The sequence below is a fragment of the Cucurbita pepo genome, chromosome LG11, assembly GCF_002806865.2.
Source record: "Cucurbita pepo subsp. pepo cultivar mu-cu-16 chromosome LG11, ASM280686v2, whole genome shotgun sequence".
In the NCBI taxonomy this organism is placed as follows: Eukaryota; Viridiplantae; Streptophyta; class Magnoliopsida; order Cucurbitales; family Cucurbitaceae; genus Cucurbita; species Cucurbita pepo.
Window position 1 is genome coordinate 9121536 of NC_036648.1, and position 22757 is coordinate 9144292.

A 22757-nucleotide genomic window follows, 5' to 3' on the forward strand; every position below is an offset into this window, starting at 1 on the left:
TAAAATCTTTTCGTAAAAGAATTTTGATAATATAGTGAAGGAAAGGTCAATTGTGGGATCCAACCAAAAGCGCGCGTGCAAAAGCAAGAATCAACGGCCAGCATGCACCGCGCGTCAGGTCGCCTTCGCATATGGAAAATAGGCTATAAGCTTTTTTTTTTTTTTATTATTATTATTTCTAAAAAAAAAAAAAAAATCTATATTCAAATACATTATTATTACAATAATTTTCTTTTTTCTTTTTATATATATATATATAAATACTCCCCTTACGACCTTTTTTTCATTATTATTTTAAAATATCCCAATTATATTTAAAAAATAAAAATAATTTTAAAGGAATTTTATTTAATTTAGTTACTTCTGGAATCTAAGGCCATGATAAAACACGTAGGAATAATGTTTAAAAAGAAACTGATGTACTATGTTGAAAGTGACAATTATAAAGTAATTTATTTAAGACGTCCATCAAATTAATTCAATAATAAATCAAATTGAATTTAAATTTTATTAAAAAACTAATAATTTTAAAGAAATGTTATATATTTATTTAAATTTGAGTTGTAATTAATTAATTAATTAAAAGTTTAAGATTAAAATGGATAGAATTTCATTTGATTAGACATAGTTAGGAGGTGAAGGGACACCGGGGGAGGCAGCGGGGTGGTCCACGGTGGCCGGAACCAAAGGCTGACACACAACCATTGGGTTCACAAATAGTCAGCCCACCAGCCCCAGCCTGTCGTCCGGTCCACTACCCCTAATCATCAAAATCATTTTCTCACCACGTGGCAGCCTTTCATTGCCCTTTTTCCTTTCACTCAACTCCAAGTTTCTCCAATAATAGAAAATTATCTTTCTTTTTTCTTATTAAAAAAAGTTAAAAATAACTTTGGAATATATACTCTTTTAACTTTAACTTTTATAGTAAAACACGTTTTAACTTTTTAGATTCTATGAATAAATCACTGGAAAAGAAACTGCACCTTATTTGTATAGATAATGTTGAATGATAAAAGTCCCACATTGACTGATTTAGAAAATGATCATGGTTTATAAACAAATAATACTCTCTCCATTGGTATGTGGCGTTTTGGAGAAGCACAGATCAAAACCATGAGAGCTTGTGTTTAAAGTGGACAATATCATACCATTGTGGAGAGTCGTGTTCGTCTATCATGATATCAGAGTCATGTCCTAAACTTAGTCGTGCCAATAACTCCAATAAAGTTCAAAGTCGAGCATGACTGAACTGCACTCTAAAGTTTAAGGGTATTATGTTTATCAGTACAATTTCGCATGACTGAACTGCACTCTAAAGTTTAAGGGTATTATCTTTATCAGTACAATTTCATATTTTTCATTGATTTGACCTAATATCTATAAGATAAATATAATATAATATATATATATATTGAAATAATTTGGATGAATTGATTGAAGAAGCTAGGTTACATGCCCATGTGCCTGTTGATAGAAAAAAGTAAACATTTTATCTTTTCAAAGTCAAATTTTTGGGTACAAATAATGTCCTGATTTGTTATTTGGTCTCATTGCCAGCTTGTATGTAAGAAATTAAAGCATTGCTTCTCACTTACAATACGATAAAAAGTAAACCCGAACTTTAAAAAATATCTCTAAAACTGGAAAAAGGGTATTTTGGGTACGTAAACTTTTGTGTTCGTTTGTATAGCTAGAATCTTTAGCCTAGGGTACCCATCGTAATTCTCGTGAAATTTTGATTTTAAAAAATTAAGATTCATGTGAGGGGAATGTTAAGACCGTCATGTATTGAATGTGGATTCAACACGTAATAGCTCTAACGGTTAAAGGGTCACTTGTAAGTGAGTCGTGTTAAACGTAGAATAAATCATATCTGTACATAGTAAGATAATCTAGTGATTTACTCGTTTGTTATCAAATCTATGATTTACAATGTAATCTTTATTATACACATCTATAAGTACATGAGGTCGTGACCCATATAGGTCACAGTGCCATTCAACCTAACATGGTATTCGAGTCGTGCCCTAAACTTAGTCGTGCCAATAGATTGGTAAATCCTCAAATGTCGAACAAATGACTCTAAAAGAAAAAGAGTCAAGTCTCCTCGAAGGCATAGTAAAAAATGACTAAGACTCCAAAAGAGTCGAGCCTCGATTAAGGGGAGACGTACTTTGTTCGAGAGGAGGCGTTGGATGATGAAAGTCTCACATCGGCTAATTTAGGGAATGATCATGGGCTAATTTGGGGAAGCGCAAAAGCTCTAGCTTTTGCTCAAAGTGGACAATATCATATCGATATGGAGAGTCGTGTTCGTCTAACAAATCGAACTTTGATTAATAAGAACGAGAAATTCAATTAAAATGATTACAAACTAAAAATAAAATAACATGAAGAAATAGAAATGGAAGAATTGGATAATTTCTCCTTCAATCAAACCCACCATTTAGCTCCTTTTTATGCACATTTTGAAGGAGGCCCCACCATGTTCTTACCCTGTTTGTTTCCCGAGAAAATATGGATTTAACGGAATAAGATTCGTTTTGGTTTTTGCCCTTTCTACGGCGTCACTCGCGGCGGAGTTCTAGACTCCGCCGGCGGCGTGTTCACGTCCGATCCTTTCGATGGGTCATCGGAAGACTGACGCAACCCATCATCGGTCTCGCTTCTATGACTGTTCATATCTTCGATCATCCGTACAACTTCCGGCATCGTCGGCCGTTGATCGGGGACAGTCGAAACACAGGACATTGCAATTTGAAGCAATTGAACCATTTCTTCTTCGATATTGTGGAACCGCATTAGCTCTGCGTCGAAAACCTCCGCCGTCCATTCCTCCCGGACGACGGATTGGACCCACCGTGGAAGGTCGATTCCGTCTTCGCCAAGGGATTGCTGATTGGGGGCTTTTCCGGTCAGAAGCTCGAGGAGGAGAACGCCGTAGCTGTAAACGTCCGATTTGAATGTGACTTTTCGGGTCTCGACGACCTCGGGTGCTCTGTAGCCGGCGACGCGATTCGGCGGCGTGGCGGTGCCGAAGAGGGAGTTCAGGCCGAAATCGGAAATGCAGGCGTCGTGGTCCGGCCGGAGAAGAATGTTGGAGGATTTAATGTTGCCGTGAACCACCTTGCCGACGACGTGGAGATGGGTTAGTCCCCGGCCGACGCTTACTGCTATTCTCATTCTTGAATCCCAATCCAGCGGCGTCCTGCCGGAGCCTCTGCTTCCTGTGACATCGAATTAACTATTTAATTTTTAATTTTTTTAAAAATTATATATTTCTTTACAATTTCTCATATTTACATTTAAGGGCTTACAAAGTTAAGAAATTAAAAAACCTACCACTACTCGATCTAAAACCTTATATTCGAGCCTTCTAAGCTCGCGCTCGTTGAGTCGATCCTATTCAAATTATTTTATTTCCGTAATATTTTGAAAGAAAAGCCAAGTAGGGACTTTTCTGTAAAAGGGTATTTTGGTAAATATTGTTTCCAAACTCGAAGAAGTAAAGTGAGGCAATGTGATAAAAGCCTAAAGCTAAGGCTTCAATTATAAGCTTAAAGCAACCAAAAAAAACATGCCACCAACTTTGAGCTACAAAAATTCAACACTCCATTGAGTGACCCATCTTTCTTTATTCACAAGCCATCTTTTTTTTTCTCTCTCTCGAACTTTTTCGGTGTCTTACGAGGTCGGGTTTGACCGTAGTGGCTTGGAATGAAAATTGGAATCCGAACATTACCACAAAGTCTCGGGTCGATGCTACACTACTAGGTCATAATTTCTAAAAGTGTATACGGATTGGGAAAATCAACCTAAAATTTAATATTGGTTGGGTTGGTGACCTGAAGAATCCACCTCCCGAACAGACTTCACAACCCAACCCAACCCAACTTCTCTATTTTGGGGTTGGGTCGGGTTATTTTTATATAATTATTTTTAAAAAATTATACTTGTCTACCATACATGTTACACTAGTAATTAAAATCTCATAAAACTCAAATATCAAATATTCACAAGTCACAACACATCACTAACATTCAATCAATAGAGTTAACCTCACCCTAACCGACAAAAATCTAACACAACCTAACTTTTATGGTTTGGGTTGGGTAATCCAAGTTAGCCAGACTCTTAGGTCATATTAACACTCCTATATAGTAGTAACTTGGAATCCGAACACTACTACACCATTTCAGGTCATTGCTATATTACCGGGGCATAATTCCTAGAAAGATCATTTGAACCAAATCAAAATTTTAGATTAATTGGGTCCATGATCCGAACAATCCGAACATTCCGACCTAATATTACAAATTTTTTTAGAAAAAATTAGGGGTAAAACAGTAATTAAGACAGTGAAAGAGGGTNATCAAAATTTTAGATTAATTGGGTTGATGATCCGAACCATCCAAACATTAGGACCTAATAATACAAATTTTTTTAGAAAAATTAGGGGTAAAACAGTAATTAAGACAGTGAAAGAGGGTAGATTTGAGAAAACAAACAGAAATTAATAAAAACATGAAATAATGATGAATAATGTCTGAGCAAAAACTAAGAATGTCTCTAGACAGTGAGGAATTAAAGCAAGTACACTTTTGAGCTGGTCGGCATTAAATTTATACCAAATTAAAAAAAAAAAAATAATAAATATTAAAAATTAAATAAATTAATTTAATTATATTTTTTTCAATCACTACATGCTCATAATGTGATCTCTTGAACAAAAAGCCACCCCCATGCGCTGTCACCCATCTTCCCAATTCTCTCTAATTATCATTTCTTTTTTNTAATAATAATAAATATTAAAAATTAAATAAATAAATTTAATTATATTTTTTTCAATCACTACATGCTCATAATGTGATCTCTTGAACAAAAAGCCACCCCCATGCGCTGTCACCCATCTTCCCAATTCTCTCTAATTATCATTTCTTTTTTAAATAAACTAAAAAAATTTCAAAATATTTTTTTTATTTTCCATATAAAGTCCACTTATTCATATATATATATATATATTATTTATTTAACGAAATATCTTTTATTCAAAATTATTAATTTTCAATATTAATTTTTTTATAAAACATAGGATAATAACTCGCTTATTTATATATATTTTAATATACGAATATGAGCATTATTAAATTTTTATAAAACATAGCATTTCCAATCTACCCATNTATAGGATAATAACTCGCTCATTTATATATATTTTAATATACCAATATGAGCATAGTTCAACTTTTATATACATATATTAATTATTAAATTTTTATAAAACATAGCATTTCCAATCTACCCATATACATTAAAACAAAATTATTAATTTTTAACATTAAATTTTTATAAAACATAATATACTAAATTTTTTATTTAAAAAAATAATTAACTTTTAATTGACCATAAAATTAATTTTTTAAAAAATAATTAAACACACTTCCCAATATGTAGTCAACCTCACTAAGAACAATGCAAGCGATGGAATAAAATAAAATTAAAAAAATTAAAAAAATTAAAAAAAATGACGACGGAGGAGGAAGGGAACTGACCGTGGAGACTGGCGGAGAAGCTGCCGGTGGAGATGTAATCATAAACGAGCAGTTTTTCGTCTTTGGAGAAGTAGAAAGCTCTGAGCGGAACCACATTTTCGTGTTTGATTTTCCCTAAAATCTCCATTTGTGTCTCGAATTCCTTCTTCGTCACCACCACATCCTTCAGCCGCTTCACCACCACCGTCGTCCCTTCCTCCAGCACCGCCTTGTACGACGTTCCCACGCTTCCTTTCCCCAATACCTCCGCCGATGCTCTCAACAAATCCTCCAAATCGAAATTGTAAATCCCTCCTTCGAAGAACACTAGCTTGTTCCTCTCCGTCGCCTCAATTGACCCTCCGGTAATGTCGTCTTTTGATGATGATGTTCCCGCCTCCGCTATTGGGATTGTTCTCGCCGTTGTTCCCACTGTCGATGGTGGTTTCTGTGACTTCGCCGGCTGCCTATTGGACCGCCGTCGAAGACAGAGGATGAGGAAGAGGAGGAGGAGAAAGGCAACGAAAACAGCGCCGATGATTATTCCGATTATCGCCGCCGTGGAGAGCTTCTTGGATTTTCTGATTCCGTCGGTCGGTGGGGGGTTTTGCGACGGAGTTGGAGAGGGTCCGCTGCAGGATGGGAATGGTCCACCGCAGAGATCTAAGTTTCCGGCGAAAGAGGATTCCGGGAATTTAGCTAACGATTTCGGAATCGAGCCGTTGAGTTTGTTGTTAGAGACATTGAAGTTTGTTAAATTCACGGCGGAGATATTCGGGAGTGAACCGGAGAACCCATTGTTCTGCAAGAAAAGCCCACTCAGATGTGTCAGATTGTCAACAGACGGCGGAATCGGACCGGACATATTATTCGACGACAAATCGAGCCGAGTCAGCCGAGTTAGCTGAGTCAAACTCGGCGGAAACTCGCCGGAGAAAGCATTATCCTGAAGATACAGATTCCGCAGCATTATCAAATTGGAAAAATCCGATGGGATCCCACCGGAGAGACGGTTGGAACGGAGGCTAAGAACTCGGAGCTGAGTCAATTTCCCGATGGTATTAGCCGGAATCGGACCAACGAGGCCAACGCCGGGCAAACGAAGAGAGTAAACAAACGACTGGTTGGAATCGCACTCGACGCCGATCCAAGTACAGACGGAATTGGAAGGATTCCATTGAACCCGATTGGCATGAGGGGTTTTAGAGAGGAAATCGAGAAGCGCTTGTTTGTCCTGAGTCGGCTCCGAGTTGACCCACTGAGTCAGAAGAAGAAGAAGAAGAAGAAGAAGAAAAACAGAGCAGAGAGAAATCGCCGCCGCCATTGTGTTTTTACAGAGACAAAACAGAGGAGGAATTAGAGAACAGAGATGTTGGTTGTCTTCTACAGGGCGGTTTGGAACAGTGGTATGTAATGGTGGTATTTGGCAAAACCAGAAATGGTTTGCCGGCGAAAAGCCATGAGAGAGAGAGAGAGAGAGAGAGAGAGAGAGAGAGAGAGAGAGAGAAGAAATGGGGGATAGTGAGAGAAAGGGGAAGAGGGTGGTTTTGTAGAGAGAGAGAGAGAGAGAGAGGGTTCAGGAGGACGATGAATGGCCCACGAAAGTTAAAAAAAGAAAAAGGGAGAAGAGAAAACAGAGAGGAGCAGTAATGGCGGAGAGCATTTGGAAACGTTCCTCTTTCTTTTCTTTTTAATCTTTTTATAAACTGTCGCTGTGAAATCAAAGGAAGAAGATGATGAAGAAAAAGAAATGCAACGCTTCTTTTTCCATCCCCCACGCGCTTCTTCCGCTCCTGTACTTCACTCTCCAATACTATTGCAATTATTCATCTTTAATTTTTTCTCTTTAAAATGTCTTTTATTTTATTTATTATAATAAATCTTAATTTTAATTTCTATATTTTAAAAAAATATATTAAAATTAATCTTTTCTTTGAGTGAATTAGTCAACCCAAACTATAAAATTGGGTTGAGTTGAATTTTTTATTGGTTTGGTTCGTGGGTTGACCTTTTTTCAGGTCAACTAGACCAACTCAAAAATAGGGTTATAATTCATTCTAACCCNCAATGTATTAAGAGTGAATTAGTCAACCCAAACTATAAAATTGGGTTGAGTTGAATTTTTTATTGGTTTGGTTCGTGGGTTGACCTTTTTTCAGGTCAACTAGACCAACTCAAAAATAGGGTTATAATTCATTCTAACCCTACTTACTTTTAAAAAAAAATTAAGAATATATAACGTTTGTAAGAGATGTTAGTGGTGCTCGTAAATATTTGATATTGAATTGTATGAAATTTTAGTTATTAATGTAATATATATGGTAGATAAATAGAACTTTGTAAATAATAATAATAAAAACAATCGGGAACCCAACTTGAGAATAGAGGGTTGAGTTGAATTAGGTGTGAACTTTACTCCAATTGCTCGGGTCACTAACCCAATTTTTTATTGGTCTAAAACGTTTTTTGAACTCAATCTTATTATACTCGTGTACCCCTGTAATTTAGAAAATAAATAAATAGTGATTAATATATTTTTTTTTTTTTTGAAAAAAATAGGTTATAAGGTAATTGCTATAACTAATTTTGAGATTTATTAAAAATAGAGAAATTAAAAGGTTTAAAATAATATTTTTAACAAATGTTTTTAAAAACTTTATTTTTTTTATGTTTGAACATTTTTTATATAAATTTATGTAAAATAATTTTTTTAAAAAATTAGCCCAATAATTTTATGTGAATAAAAAATAGTTTAAATAGTAATCAGAAATAGCCCAATAATTTAAAATAATTTTAAATAGTAATTAGAAAAAAATATATATATATATATATATATATAAAATAAAAATTTCTGGCTACGTTTAACGCAGTGCAACGAACGCGCCGAGATTGGAGATTAGGATATCAACAGAAGGGGGTGAAAACTCGGAGGGTTAAACGGCGACATTGTTTTGTCGTTAAGGCAGTGGGGCCCATCAAGATTTGACGGTCCAGATTGTCCCATCAAATGTTTCGTCTGATAAATCTGATCACCAACCCGTTTTTACGTACTAATTTGGGCTAAATCCAATTACACCAACCGTTGGATCGAAACTTTGATTCTTCGTAAACGGAAAATTAACGGCCGGTTTGACTTTGGACCGAAATTCCGTCTGTGAAAAAAATCTCACTCGGCCGGTCGAGGGCATCCAAATTGAAGATAACTTTATTAATTTTAAATAATTTTAATATTTTTATATATATATAAAAAATAAAATTTCAAGAAACATTAATGAAATGTTTACTTTAAATTAATTATTTTATAATTTTTAAATTCTTTCCATTCAGAGATAAGTGATTCGTTGAACCAATTTTCTTTTTTTTAAAAAAAATAGCATTTTATATTCTTCTAAAATTTAATTTCTTATCGATTTTAATTACGTTTTATATATGGTCGTTATGGGTCGAATTGAGTCGGATTATGACATTTTTATAAATTCATTCTAATTATTCGAGTTATAAATTTTTTAACCCAATCATTAATTTTTTTGGGTTGGATTTGTTCGAATTATTTAAATTTAAATTTTTAATAAAATTAAAATGTTAAATTTAATTAAAATTTATAACTCAACTTTAATATCTATTTCAGAAATTACTTAGTGAATAAAATAATAATAAATGTGATAATTAAGTGTGACAAATGGAAGTATAATTAAAACTATAATATATAATTACAACTATAGTTAGAAAGTATAATTAAAACTATAATATATAATATTTTGATGAAATAAAATGATCCCAAATGGAAGAATGAGGCATCAATTTGTCTTATTATAATGTTTGCAAATGCCAATTATTTTATCTCTAATATTCAACTTCTTTGGAAATACTTTATGATTATATATTTTGTATTATATTATATAGTATGAGATTCATGAAGAAGTTTCCTTAGGGTAATTATAAGTTATGATTTTTATTTTTATCACACACTCAAGTAAGAGGAGAAAGGCACCCATCAATGCCCAACTTATAAGCAAAGCGATTTGATTCTAACACGTATTAACGATTTCGTACGTGTTTTTTAATTAGTTTTTAATTATTTAAAATTAATTTTGACGGAGTAAAAATTACGTTTATAAGGTTAAAAGTGGATCTAGGTCAATGGTAATCGACATGCAGAAAATTCACGTTAAAGGTGTAAAACTAAGCTTAAATACGTGTGTTTAGAGTAATTTTAAGTACGATGATAACGAGAGGTTATGTTAAAAGTGGACAATATCATACCATTGTGGAGGGTCGTAATTCGTAATAGAATCAATGTATTTTTTTTTTTTAATAAATATTATTACTAATTATTCCCTTTTACAAATTTAAAATAAAAAAATAATTATTTAACTAAATGGACCCACATAAGCTTGATTAAATGTGTTAATGTGACAGGTCGGATTCATTATTGTTGTTGTCTATAACTAACCACATTGGGACAAGATAAGACCTTATTTTGCCTTAATTTATTTCATATTATTACTTTCTTTGAAAAAATATATATATATATATATTTAATTATCATTTTCCGACGTTAGAATGTAATTTCTATTTAGTCTCGAAGTTTTAAAATATTACATTAAAACTTTGAGGCCGATAAGGAGAACACATCATTCCTTATAAAAGTATAAAAATATGTGTATCACACGCGTTTTAAACCTATGAGGTTGACGACGATATGTAACGAGCCAAACCGGACAATATTTGTTACAAATGGTATTAGAGCCAGACAGCAGATAGTGTGTCAGCGAGGACACTAGACCCCGAAGGGAGTGAACTGTGAGATTCCACATGGTTTTAATTAATGACAATACGTAACAATAAACAAAATCTATATCATAATATTTAAATTAATTAATGAAAAAGTCAACCCTAGAGACCAAAAGTAAATATTAATAGTGAAAACTCGAACCATTTACCCTGGTTTAATTTAATAGCATAGAATTAGATTAATATCTTATTTAATGTGAAAGTTAGATCAGAATTAAAAAAAAAAATTAATTATTAATTTATTAAAGATATTGGAAAAGGACTTAAAATTATTATCCACTTAGTTTAAGACCACACATGATGAAAAGAGTTGCATTTTGGTCACATATGATTGTCTTACCATACAAGAATATATTTGTGCTCTCTTTCTCTCTCTTATTGTTTATTGTTTTTAAATTATACTCGTTAAACTCTACTCAAATTCTCTCGATAGTATGATCAATTGAGACTATCTAATCCAATTTGATTGGATTGGTTGGATTGTAACCCTATTTTCAAAATGTTTAATGACGTTTAACGTCTCGAACCAATGTTAGTGATGCATTGCTACCGATGAATAATTGATATTTGAATTTTATGAGATTTTAGTTATTAATTTAAACTTTACTGTGAATGTATAGGATTTTTTTAAAAATAATTTGTCTAATAATTTAACCTGAAAATAGAGAGTTGGGTTATGTTGTAAACGTGTCTCCGACAATTCTGCAATTTTTAAGAGTGAAACGGTATAACTTTTTTATTTTCATAGACTCATGGCGCAACTCCTTATTCTCGCTTTTCTACCTTCGTCTTTTTCTTCGTTTTTCTCTTGTCATTGTCATTGGTTATCGTTAAGTATCAGAAGCCTATGTTACACATGATTTTTCACTTGACCATGAATGTTTGTATTAAAGTATTGATTTGAACTTAATTCAATTAGTTATACGAATAATGTTTTTATTTTCCTTATAAAATTAAGTGTTAGTGTCACATCCACGCAATGAGACAAAGATACATGTGGAGAGGATCAAATTTTGGATTTTTTTATTTTTTCTTTTATTTTGAATAATTTTAAATGCTTTTTTTTTCCTAATTAGAAAAGACAACAGAAAAGTGAACGAGTATATATATATATATATATAATTAAAATAAGAGAATATTAAAAATAGAATAAATTTACGTCTCATTCATTCTAATTATTGGATTGATTTTGTCTAACCCAATCTTAAAAAGTGAAGGTCCAANGTAAACGTGTCTCCGACAATTCTGCAATTTTTAAGAGTGAAACGGTATAACTTTTTTATTTTCATAGACTCATGGCGCAACTCCTTATTCTCGCTTTTCTACCTTCGTCTTTTTCTTCGTTTTTCTCTTGTCATTGTCATTGGTTATCGTTAAGTATCAGAAGCCTATGTTACACATGATTTTTCACTTGACCATGAATGTTTGTATTAAAGTATTGATTTGAACTTAATTCAATTAGTTATACGAATAATGTTTTTATTTTCCTTATAAAATTAAGTGTTAGTGTCACATCCACGCAATGAGACAAAGATACATGTGGAGAGGATCAAATTTTGGATTTTTTTATTTTTTCTTTTATTTTGAATAATTTTAAATGCTTTTTTTTTCCTAATTAGAAAAGACAACAGAAAAGTGAACGAGTATATATATATATATATATAATTAAAATAAGAGAATATTAAAAATAGAATAAATTTACGTCTCATTCATTCTAATTATTGGATTGATTTTGTCTAACCCAATCTTAAAAAGTGAAGGTCCAAGTCTGATCGACCAAGTCCAAAGATCTAGACATTGTTTAGGACTAGGTTGAACCGACCAACTTTCAATAGCCAAACCTGTGACCCAGAAAGAAGAGGAACTGAAGAAACTATTATTTCTTTCTATATAGAAAACTTCGAGCTAGAAGTGTACAATGAGTGATCTTAGGTACATACTATACAGAATCTATAAGAACCAAACCTCTCATCTCCTTTGGAAGTTGAAGGATTTTATGGCGAAAGCAAAGATGGTGGCAAAAAACAGGCAGAAACCAAAGACCATGATGGCAGCTACGCCTAAGAAATCATGTCTAAACCCGAAAACATGCTTGAGAACGTCGTGGATCGCTACCGAGTTAATTCCATCTGATAGCTTTACAAGCTTATTGTCATCGCCATATTGTGATACTTGGAGTCCATATAAACTCCAAGCCACAGGATTAGCCCAATAATACCATCTCCACCATATTGGGATTCGCTGAAATAAGCAGGAGAGCAACAATTTAGGTCACCTAAAAATGAATATGAGCAAAAGCAACAACATGCTTCTATTGTCATTTGACAGCGGTTATGGTAGGACGAACCCTCCGCTCGTTCACGCGTATGTGGGGAGAGACAAAGAGAACTGCTAAATAACTGATTAACTCAAAAACTTTAGTGGATATTGTCCACGTTAGCCCCACAGTTTTAAAACGCGTCTAATAGGGAGAGGTTTCCACACTCTTATAAGAATGTTTCGTTCTTCTCTCCAACCAATATGGAATCTCACAATCCACCCCCCTTGGGAGTCTAGCATCCTTGCTGACATACCGCTCGGTGTCTAGCTATAATACCATTTGTAACAACCAAAACTCACCGCTAGCAGACACTATATGCTTTGGCCTGTTACGTATCGTCGTCAGCCTCACAATTTTAAAACACATCTAATAGGAAGAGGTTTCCACACTCTTATAAGGAATGCAACGTTTCCCTCTCCAACCAATGTGGGATCTCACAGTTAGCATGACTTCAATTATAATCTATATTTATGAAAGTTAGAAACGAGACAATGTTTTGTGTTTCTTTCCAACGGAGGGGAAACGTAGAGTACTAACCCTCCTAGAACACAGAATTATGAAGCAAAATTGTGTTGCTGAACAACTTAAAAACATGCAAGAGAGACAGTATAGCAATACCTTGTGAGGAATCATGAAGCCACTAAAGAGGTTCCAAAGCATATAGAAGGGAGCAGCAATGATGGAACCCACATTATGATTTGGTGTGATAGCTGTTGTCATCATTCCGTAGAAAGTGAAGTATAGCAAGGTAAAATACATAAAGAAAATATACCAAATGAACTTCAAAGCTGTCCAGTCAAATGCAGCCATGGAGTAGAAAATGGCGCAATAAATAATTGTCTGTGCAAACACATAAGGGAACTCGATAGCCACCTATATATAAAAACAATGCATTAGCCAACTTTCAGGAAGCCAATTACAGGGTACAAATAAGACGGTACCTGAGCAAATGCAAATGGTAATGCAGAATACAATCCAGCAGCTCTTTCTCTATACGAGACAAACCGCTCAATTGAAACAACTGGTTGAACGGCAGTGGCATTGGTGATTCCAATGAAAAGAACAGCAGCATAGAGGGATCCCATAGCATTAAATAAGTCTTGTTGGGTTTCCCTGTGAGAGAAGAAAACAATAAGATGATAATTAACCAGGTAGATGTTAAGAATCACGGATCTTTCATAGTGGTATGATATTGTCCACTTTGAGCATAAGTTTTCGTGGCTTTGCTTTGGGCTTCCCCAAAAGGTCTCATACCAATGAAGATGTATTTCTTATAAACCCATGATCATTTTCTAAATTAGCCAATATGAGACTCCCTCCCAACAATCCTCCCCTCAAACAAAGTACAATATACAGCCTCTCCTGAGGCCTATGGAGCCCTCGAACAGCCTCCCCTTGATCGAGGCTTGACTCCTTCTCTGGAGTCCTTGAACAAAGCACCTTTGTTCGACACTAGAGTCACTTTTGACTTCACCTTCGAGGCTCACAACTTCTTTGTTCGACATTTGAGGATTTTATTGACATGACTAAGTTAAGGGTATGACTCTGATACCATGTCAGGAATCACGGATCTCCACAATGATATGATATTGTCCATAAGCTCTCATGGCTTTGCATTGGACTTCCCAAAAGGCCTCACACCAATGGAGATGTATTCTTTACTTATAAACCCACGATCATTCTCTAAATTAGCCAATGTCCCTCATAACCATCCTCAACAATAGTGTGCAAAAATAATGGTGATGGCATGGAAATAAAAGCGAGAAAAAGGTCGAATGTTTCATAGAAATGATAAACAGATCAAAGTTATGGTAGAAACCTTTTGGCACCAAATCTCCAACATATGGTTCCAAGCATCAATGAGATAATAACAGTGTAAAAGAATTTCACTGCAGTGTACTGTGGATTCCGCCAGTAAGACAAATTCTGTTTCCATAGGCAAGCTAAGAACTGATTGAAAGATGACTGAGAATACTTTGTTAGGAAGTTTAGTTCTTTTGAATTACTGATGGGCCTGCTCAAGGTTTCAACCAAGTCTAGATTTCGTCTGAAACAAAAAGAAGTGAAACTAGTCAGAAAACAGATGGCATCTGCATGAAAATAAAAGAATGAACAGATGCATACTGGAATAGAGATGATCTCCGGTAAACTTCAGCAAAATCGACTCCAAGACGATTTTCTTCAACTGCAGAAGTGACCTCAAGCATCCATGTAGCAGGATTATAGCCAGATTTGATCTTTGGCACTCCTTCAACTGCCTACATAACATAAGGATGGGACATCTGAGGATTCGTGCATATAAAAATATCTAGCAATCGGCTATAAATAATTTTACCTCAAAGTACTTGATAAGTTCACGAGACTTGGGCCCTAATGGACCAGCATAGATGAGTTCTCCTCCACGCTTCATTAATAAAAGCTGCAGAATAGAATGTCATCATTAGAAAGAACTTCATCAAAACTAATGAATGGAGAGAAAAGAAGTCATCAAGCGGTGACAGAAAAAGATAAAAATAGACTATTGAGATGAAAGAAGCATAAGAAACTCCAATCCGATGACGTCTCCATTACTCTTCTACATATAATTAAGTAATATAGAGATAAGTGGGAAGAAGAAAGAAAGCCGTTCTTCTCAAGTTGGGAATATATAAGATACATGAATAGAAGTAATTGTGTATATTGTAGACGTTAGTGTTGTAGGTAATTGTAAAGTACACAAGATATGATAATAGCATAAAAGAGAGACACGAGGATTGTGAGATCCCATATCGGTTGAAGAGGGGAACAAAGCATTCTTTATAAGGGCGTGGAAACCTCTCCCTTGTAGACGCTTTTTAAAAACTTTGAGGGGAAGCCCAAAAGGGAAAGCCCAAAGAAAATAATATTTGTTAGTTGTGGGCTTGGACTGTTACAAATGGTAATAGAGCCATACACCTGGTGGTGTGTCAGCGATGACGCTAAGCCCCGAAGGGGAGTAGACATCAGGTAGTGTGCCAGTGAGGATGCTAGACCCAAAAGGGAGGTGGACACTGAGCAGGGTGCCAGCGAGGACGCTAAGGCTTTGAATGGAGGTGGATTGTGAGATCCCACATCGATTGGGGAGGGAAATGAAACATTCTTTATAAGGGTGTGGAAACTTCTCCCTAGCAAACGTGTTTTAAAAACCTTGAGGAGAAGCCGAGAAGGGAAAGTCTAAAGAGAACTATATCCACTAGCGGTGGGTATGCACATATAATCAAAATTGATAAAAGAAAACACAATATATGGCACTTGGTAACTCAAAAGTCAAGCAAGTTCTGGAGAAAAAAATGGAGATTACCTCGTCAAAAGATTCAAAAATGTCTATGCTGGGCTGATGGATTGTGCAGACTATTGTACGCCCGGTATTGACAATATTCCTCACTGTCCGCATGACAATGGCAGCAGNCATTGGTTGAAGAGGGGAACAAAGCATTCTTTATAAGAGTGTGAAAACTTCTCCCCTAGTAGACGCATTTTAAAAACCTTGAAGGAAAGCTTGAAAATAAAAGCCCAAAGAGGACAATATCTGCTAGCAGTGGGCGACAGTTACAAATGGTATCAAAGACAAACACCGGGTAGTGTGTCAGCGAGGACGCCGAAGGGGGGTGGACATCGGGTGGTGCGCCAGCGAGGACGCTAGGCCCCGGAGGGGGTGGACACCAGGCGGTGTGCCAGTGAGGACGCTGGACCCCAAAGAGAAGTGGATTGTGAGATCCCACATCGGTTGGAGAGGGGAACAAACCTCTCCCTAACATACGCATTTTAAAAACCTTGAGAAGAAGCCTGAAAGGAAAAGTCTAAATAGGACAATATCGGCTAGCGGTGGGTTTGGGCTTTTACAAGGATGCACATATAATCATCATAATCAAAATTGATAAAAGAAAACACAATATATGGCACTTGGTAACTCAAAAGTCAAGCAAGTTCATGAGAAAAAAATGGAGATTACCTCGTCAAAAGATTCAAAAATGTCTATGCTAGGCTGATGGATTGTGCAGACTATTGTACGCCCGGTATTGACAANGAAAAGGTGAAGCAACAAATCAGTCATAATAATTTAGAAACATAAATGTACATTTAAAAATAATCATCTTCCACCCCAAGCCTACCGCCAGCGGATATTATCCTCTTTGAGCTTTCCCTTTTGGACTTCCCCTCAAGGTTTTAAAATACGTCTACTAGGAAGAGGTTTCTACACCCTTATAAGGAATGTTTCATTCTCCTCTCCAACCGATATGGGATCTCACAATCCACCCCCTTTGGGGGTCCAACGTCCTCGCTGGCATACCGCCCGGTGTCTGGCTCTAATACCATATGTAACAGTCTAAGCCAAACGCTAGCAGATATTATCCTCTTTGGGCTTTCCCTTCTAGGCTTCCCCTCAAGGTTTTANTATAAGCTATCAAGTATCAATATACATTATTTACACACCATACTTTAAAATAAATCATCAATCGGGCTATACCCTTTGTGTCTCCAAGTCAACATCTGAAGGTAATCGCAGCCAAGCCGAAAAGAGAAGTGATTCCATAATAGTCAAACATGGGGAGTGAATATCTGTCTGTTCACAGTAACCAGCAACTCTAGCAAATGTATCCTGCCTTTTGGGATAACCAGATATATGTATGGTNAAACGTCTTCGCTGGCACACTGCCCGGTGTCTGGCTCTAATACTATTTGTGAGATATTATCCTCTTTGGGCTTTCCCTTTTAAGCTTCCCCTCAAGGTTTTAAAACGCGTCTACTAGGAAGAGNTCCATGAGAGTAGTTTTACCAGCTCCACTGACTCCTAGTAGCGCTGTAAGCACACCTGGTCTGAAAGATCCACTAACATTAACCAACAGTTGCAATTTGTCCTNCTCCGTTCCTCTCTCCAACCAATGTGTAATCTCACGTAGAATCTTTAGGTGCTAAAATAGTGCCAGAAGTAAAATAATATAATTAACTTATAACTGATTGCATACGTTTAAGGTACGCCAGGAAGAATGTGAATAGCGTATTCAAAACCACTGTATATCCAAGCAAAGCACCAACACCGNGAATCAGATAATAACCAACCAAGAAATGCCCAAATAATGAAAAATGACATTGATTCATATCTCACCATGGGAACATCAACATAGTAATTAATGTTGCTGAAAGACATAGAAAGTTGTTGGAAGGGAAGTACCATCCNACATGCTTGTATTCTTCCCAACACTCTATACAATGAAGAGAGAAAAAGAAACAAGTTCAACATCATTGAAAACGCTATGTGCATCTGGGATAATTAACAGTCGTAGAAGTGAGATTATTACCTTGTCCCAAGAATGNAGTTGAGATGGTTAAATTATAAATTAGTTTGCCAATGGCAGCAAGCACTTCACGAATAGCTAAGGAAAACTGTACTAATTTTTTCAAACAGCTTAATCAGATTCAGACCATTCAATGATCCTGAGTATTGCAAATACTGTCTCAACTCAATGACAGTAGTTTCTCCTTTCCTTCTTTTCTCTCTTTCTTGCAGTTCTTCCTTGGAGACTACAGCTTGGCTTTTACCCAAAGCTGNAAATGAAGGAACAGATGTGATACTTGCACACTTCATACGTTAAGACGTTGATATAGAAAACATGCACTATTAACCTCTTGAAATAATATATCCTCCGAGAGCCATAACAACTAACATAGTAAAGGATCCAAAGGTATTGGCAACAATCATGTTACGGCCCAATGATCCCATGAGGCGAAAGAGCGCTATAGACATTTGATGCAGAGAAAAGAATAACAAAAATTGCCGCAAGAATCTGCATATGAAGAATCCATTATCAAGTCCATCAATGTCAACATACTTATCCTTATCTCACCAAATTCAAAAGGAATACACAATTTTTACCACTTACCTAGTGATAGCAGGATCATATCCAATCACATAATACGTGACTGCAACCCAGAAACCAGATTCCATGAGTGAAACTGGAATACTCAAGATCCAAGAAGGAAGAGTATAAACCCAGCTTGGATAAAAGTGCAAGTCCCTGTGCTTGTAAAGTACAGGAATTTTGGCCACCAGCATTGACACCTCTGTAAATCCATTAAAAAGGATGATAACAGTAGAAAAGTAGAGTGCCCCAAGATAAATTCCTCCGCCATCAATTGTGTCATGATCCATTGTTGTCCGGAAAAAGACACTCATTGTAATTATTGCAACCAATAGTAACTGCATAATAGAAACAATGAGGACAACATTACAGATAAATTTCATCCTTCAATTGTTGCTTTTATAATGGTCGCATTAGTTGTTTCTATCCTAGCTTACAGACAAAGCAGTAGCAACAAATGGATTTATTTCAACCTCTGAAGATAGTAACATAAAGGCAAAACAAAAACAAAACAAAAAAAATGATAGAGAAGAACTGCGTTACTACCTGAACAAATTTAAAAATGTAGATAAATGAGTTTCGCTTCATTAATAGCCTTAGCAATGAAAAGCTGGTCTTAAGAAGTTCACGCCTTTTTACGCCATATTGAGAAGATGACAAGGAAGCTGGATGGTTATAACGTCTATCAAAAGGAACTTCCAATTCTTCAGATAAACTCTTCCCGATGTGATACAAACGAAAAGCTTTGGCAAACTTTGCTGCGGGGATAAATTGGTAAGGACGATCAGGAACTGACCAGTACTGCTCCTGATCCTTCTTTGATATAACCTATAGTCATTATTGGGTAAGCAAAAATATCAGAAAAATGTAGTGGGAATTTGCAGTTAGATCTCTTCACTGCTTGCTTACTTCTTGCAAGAAGTCTGCAACATTCTTTCTCTCTGGACAGGTGAATCCCATAGCTGCGAAGAAATTAAGAACAGCTTCTCTGGGTCCTTGATATACAATTTGGCCTTCACAAAGAAGTATAACATCATCAAATAGCTCATAGGTTTCAGGAGCAGGCTGCAGCAGAGAAACTACAGTGGTTGAGTCAAGTGCACAGGTAGAATGCCTAAGATATTTGATAATTTGATAGGCTGTTGAACTATCAAGCCCAGTTGATATCTCGTCCATGAATAAAACTCTTGCCGGACCAATGAGCAATTCACCTGAAGTCACGTGTTGTTATTATCAATACCCATATTAATATCATTCAACAGTGTAGAAGAGGTTTATGGTAGCAAACCAGTTGTAAGACGCTTTTTTTGACCTCCAGAAATCCCTTTTAGCATTTCATCTCCTACCAATGTGTCAGCACACACGTCCAACCCTAAAATCTTCGCAGATTTCAATACTTCAGGTATGGAGCAATGACTTCAAAGCATTACAACCAAAGAACGCACAACAGTATAATTTTTAGAAAATAAGGTTATACAATACAAACAATTTGTGAAAATATACCGTCAAACACTAAACAGTCACCTGCTTTCCACAACTTTAACTTCATAATTGAAAATTCTGGACTGACCAAAATATTGATTGTATCTTTTTACGCCAAGATCAAGATCATGGAGAGTAAAGCAATTTATTTAAGGATAATGGAAGTTCAGTAATCATATCTTACATTCTGACAAATAAAACAAAAATAGGTGAAATCTAACAGGGCCAAGGTTGTAACTTCTATTAGCAGTTCAATACATATCAAAATGTGAAAAGCAACTTGGATGTACCTTCATAATGTACTCCACCACAAGGCTTGTCTCTTGACCCCCTAGAGCCAAGGACTGGAGAGAAAATTACAGTAATTTACAACCAGTCAAATTCAAATCATTTAATATATATCTGACATTCAACACGGTAACAAAAGGAAATAAAACGAAAAACATTACATACCTTCATAAATATATCAAGATCTTCATCAGGTTTTATCCCTGCAATCTTTTCCCTTCTTGCTAGTTCCATGAGCATGTCTGTCACAGTTCAAATAAGTATTAGGAGAAGTATTAGCTATCACACTGCAAGATTTTTCATAGCTTTACCATATTTGAACCCCACGCCTTGACAACGGCCTGCAAAATCAAGGGTTTCTCTAACAGTTATCTCAGCAATATGTCGATCCTGCTGACTAACATAAGCTGCTGTCCTCTGCGGAACAAACTCATTGAAGCCATGCCCATTATATGTTATTCTCCCTGATTGCTGACCAAAGAATTAAGAATAAATAGTTTAAATAATCGATAAAGTTAGAATTCATAGCTAATATGAACAATGTTTTTGCAGTGAAGTGCAAAGTTTCAATTATTCAGTACCTGCAAATCACTTCCAAGGAGACCAGCAAGGGCTAGAAGAAAAGTTGTCTTTCCAGAGCTTGGGGGACCCAGTAACAAAGTCAATCTACAAAAGAGCTCGTGATCTTGTCATGTTAAAATATAGAAACATAATCAAAGATTCAACCTCTACTATTCTAAGAACTAGGAAGTTTACCTGGAAGGTCTTATAATTCCACTGACATTGTCTAAAATTGTCAGCTTACTTCTCTGACTGCTGTATATTTTCAGTTTCCTAAGAAGTGTCTGCCACAATAAATATGAACATCAAGTAACCTTCAGACGAACAGATGAAGAAGGCAATTTTCCATGGTTGATTAACAGAAAAATGGCGTACCCCTGTTCGAGATACAGAGTAAATGCTACCCTACCTCCATCATGTTGCACATGAAGTTGGGAATAGTCGGCAGAGCCCTGGTTCCAATGTGAACAAACGATTCTACTGTCAACTGTTGAAATCTAACCTCAATCTTTGGGAACTCCAAATCAACTCTAAAAAGTCAGAGAATGTTAATCAATTTAGCTATTCCAGTAGTACAATAATCATAAAAGTTACATATTCACAAGCCAAATTCAGCAGGAAAAAGAACTGGCAAGCATTGCTAGTAGCTGTACGATTAACGACCCTCAAATTGACACAATCTCGAACTTCTAACGGTAGTAATTAGTGAAAAACAGCTCCGTGAAGCAAGAAAACGACATTCTACCCAATAATCACAGGTCCTGTTGTTCATTAATTAATAAGAAGCAAAACAGGAATATAACCAAAAGAAGATCGCCATTATCCTTTTGTTTTTCCTAAACTTTTTCCCAAGAAACAAGAACAGTAATGAACACATCAAATAGTAAGCAATTAACAAAAAGGATGAATTGGAATTACGCGTCGAAGCGCCGTCGCATTCGTTGAAAGAACACCTCGGGATCATCATCAACCGAACTAACCAATCTGTCAATAAGAAGCTTCTGCTCTTGAGCCTCAAGCTCAGTAACATCAACCTCCTTGGTATGTCCAACAATGTTCTTGAAAATTCCTCTCCGCACACGCGAATACGTCGGTAGCCTCTCGAGTGCCGCCCACCGGAGCGCCTCCTCATCTTCCCCCTCCTCCCTGAACGACGCCGTCCGAACGAACACGTTCTCTGCCGTGTTCCACATGGTGGACCGCGATCTATGAGCTAAACCAGAGAAAGGAAACAGACAAGTAATCCAGCACCAAAAGAGAGAGAAAGTTACTAAGAAACAATGCAATGCTTGAAGAGGAGAGTATCACATTGGTGAATCTGAGGCGTCGTTAATCTCTTTGTGGAATGTGAGTGAAGTAATATTGCCCTAGAAATGGGTGGTTGAGCTCTGCATTAATGGCTTCTTCCTCCTCCTCTCTCTCTCTCTCTCTCTCTCTCTCTCTCTCTAACTGAAAGAGCAGAGTGGAAGAGCAGTGTGGGTGAGAAGGATCATTTAATGGCCGCGGGAAGGACAAAAAGAGAGGGTGATGCCTGAAGCATTCCCAATCCCACTCTCGCGCGTATGAAAATCGATATTACTCGCCCGGTAAGGATACTAACAGTAGTGGGGTCCACTTGTTTAGTTTAGTAAATGATCAATTTATTTTTTAACATTTAAAACTTATTTTAAATATAAAAAAATACTTATGAAATTAAATAAATATAAAATAAATATAGGTATATATAAAACCACTCCATTCATAAAATTATCATATAATTGAGCTAACCAACTCAAAATCATATCTGTTCGGTTAAGTTCCAATCTAGTCTTAAGGTAATCCATAAACCAGTTTAATTCATAACTCAACTCAATTTAAAATCATACCGGTTGAATTGGGTTGAACGGAATTTTTCGGTCA

At 35.9% G+C, this 22757-nt stretch overlaps 2 protein-coding genes across 2 annotated transcripts; both read right to left on the reverse strand.

The window, feature by feature from the left end:
- Window positions 1-2315: 2315 nt before the first annotated feature.
- On the reverse strand, window positions 2316-7240 carry LOC111805380 (probable inactive receptor kinase At2g26730). Its single transcript, XM_023690446.1, has 2 exons — window positions 5556-7240; window positions 2316-3230 (listed from the first exon to the last, which is right to left on the reverse strand). The coding sequence occupies exons 1-2, from the start codon at window positions 6856-6858 to the stop codon at window positions 2563-2565; spliced, it is 1971 nt and encodes a 656-aa protein (XP_023546214.1). The 5' UTR covers window positions 6859-7240; the 3' UTR covers window positions 2316-2562.
- A 4953-nt stretch (window positions 7241-12193) lies between these two features.
- Window positions 12194-22299, reverse strand: LOC111804841 (ABC transporter G family member 32-like). The gene is made up of 23 exons (XM_023689638.1): window positions 21777-22299; window positions 21268-21388; window positions 21054-21142; window positions 20879-20963; window positions 20609-20768; window positions 20463-20539; window positions 20300-20353; window positions 19816-19906; window positions 19437-19738; window positions 19074-19355; window positions 18549-18865; window positions 18292-18452; window positions 18072-18213; window positions 17774-17870; window positions 17415-17579; window positions 17135-17266; window positions 15968-16084; window positions 14984-15067; window positions 14773-14906; window positions 14468-14695; window positions 13590-13761; window positions 13267-13521; window positions 12194-12569 (listed from the first exon to the last, which is right to left on the reverse strand). Exons 1-23 carry the CDS (start codon window positions 22049-22051, stop codon window positions 12297-12299), a joined length of 3813 nt encoding a protein of 1270 aa, XP_023545406.1. The 5' UTR covers window positions 22052-22299; the 3' UTR covers window positions 12194-12296.
- Window positions 22300-22757: the final 458 nt, after the last annotated feature.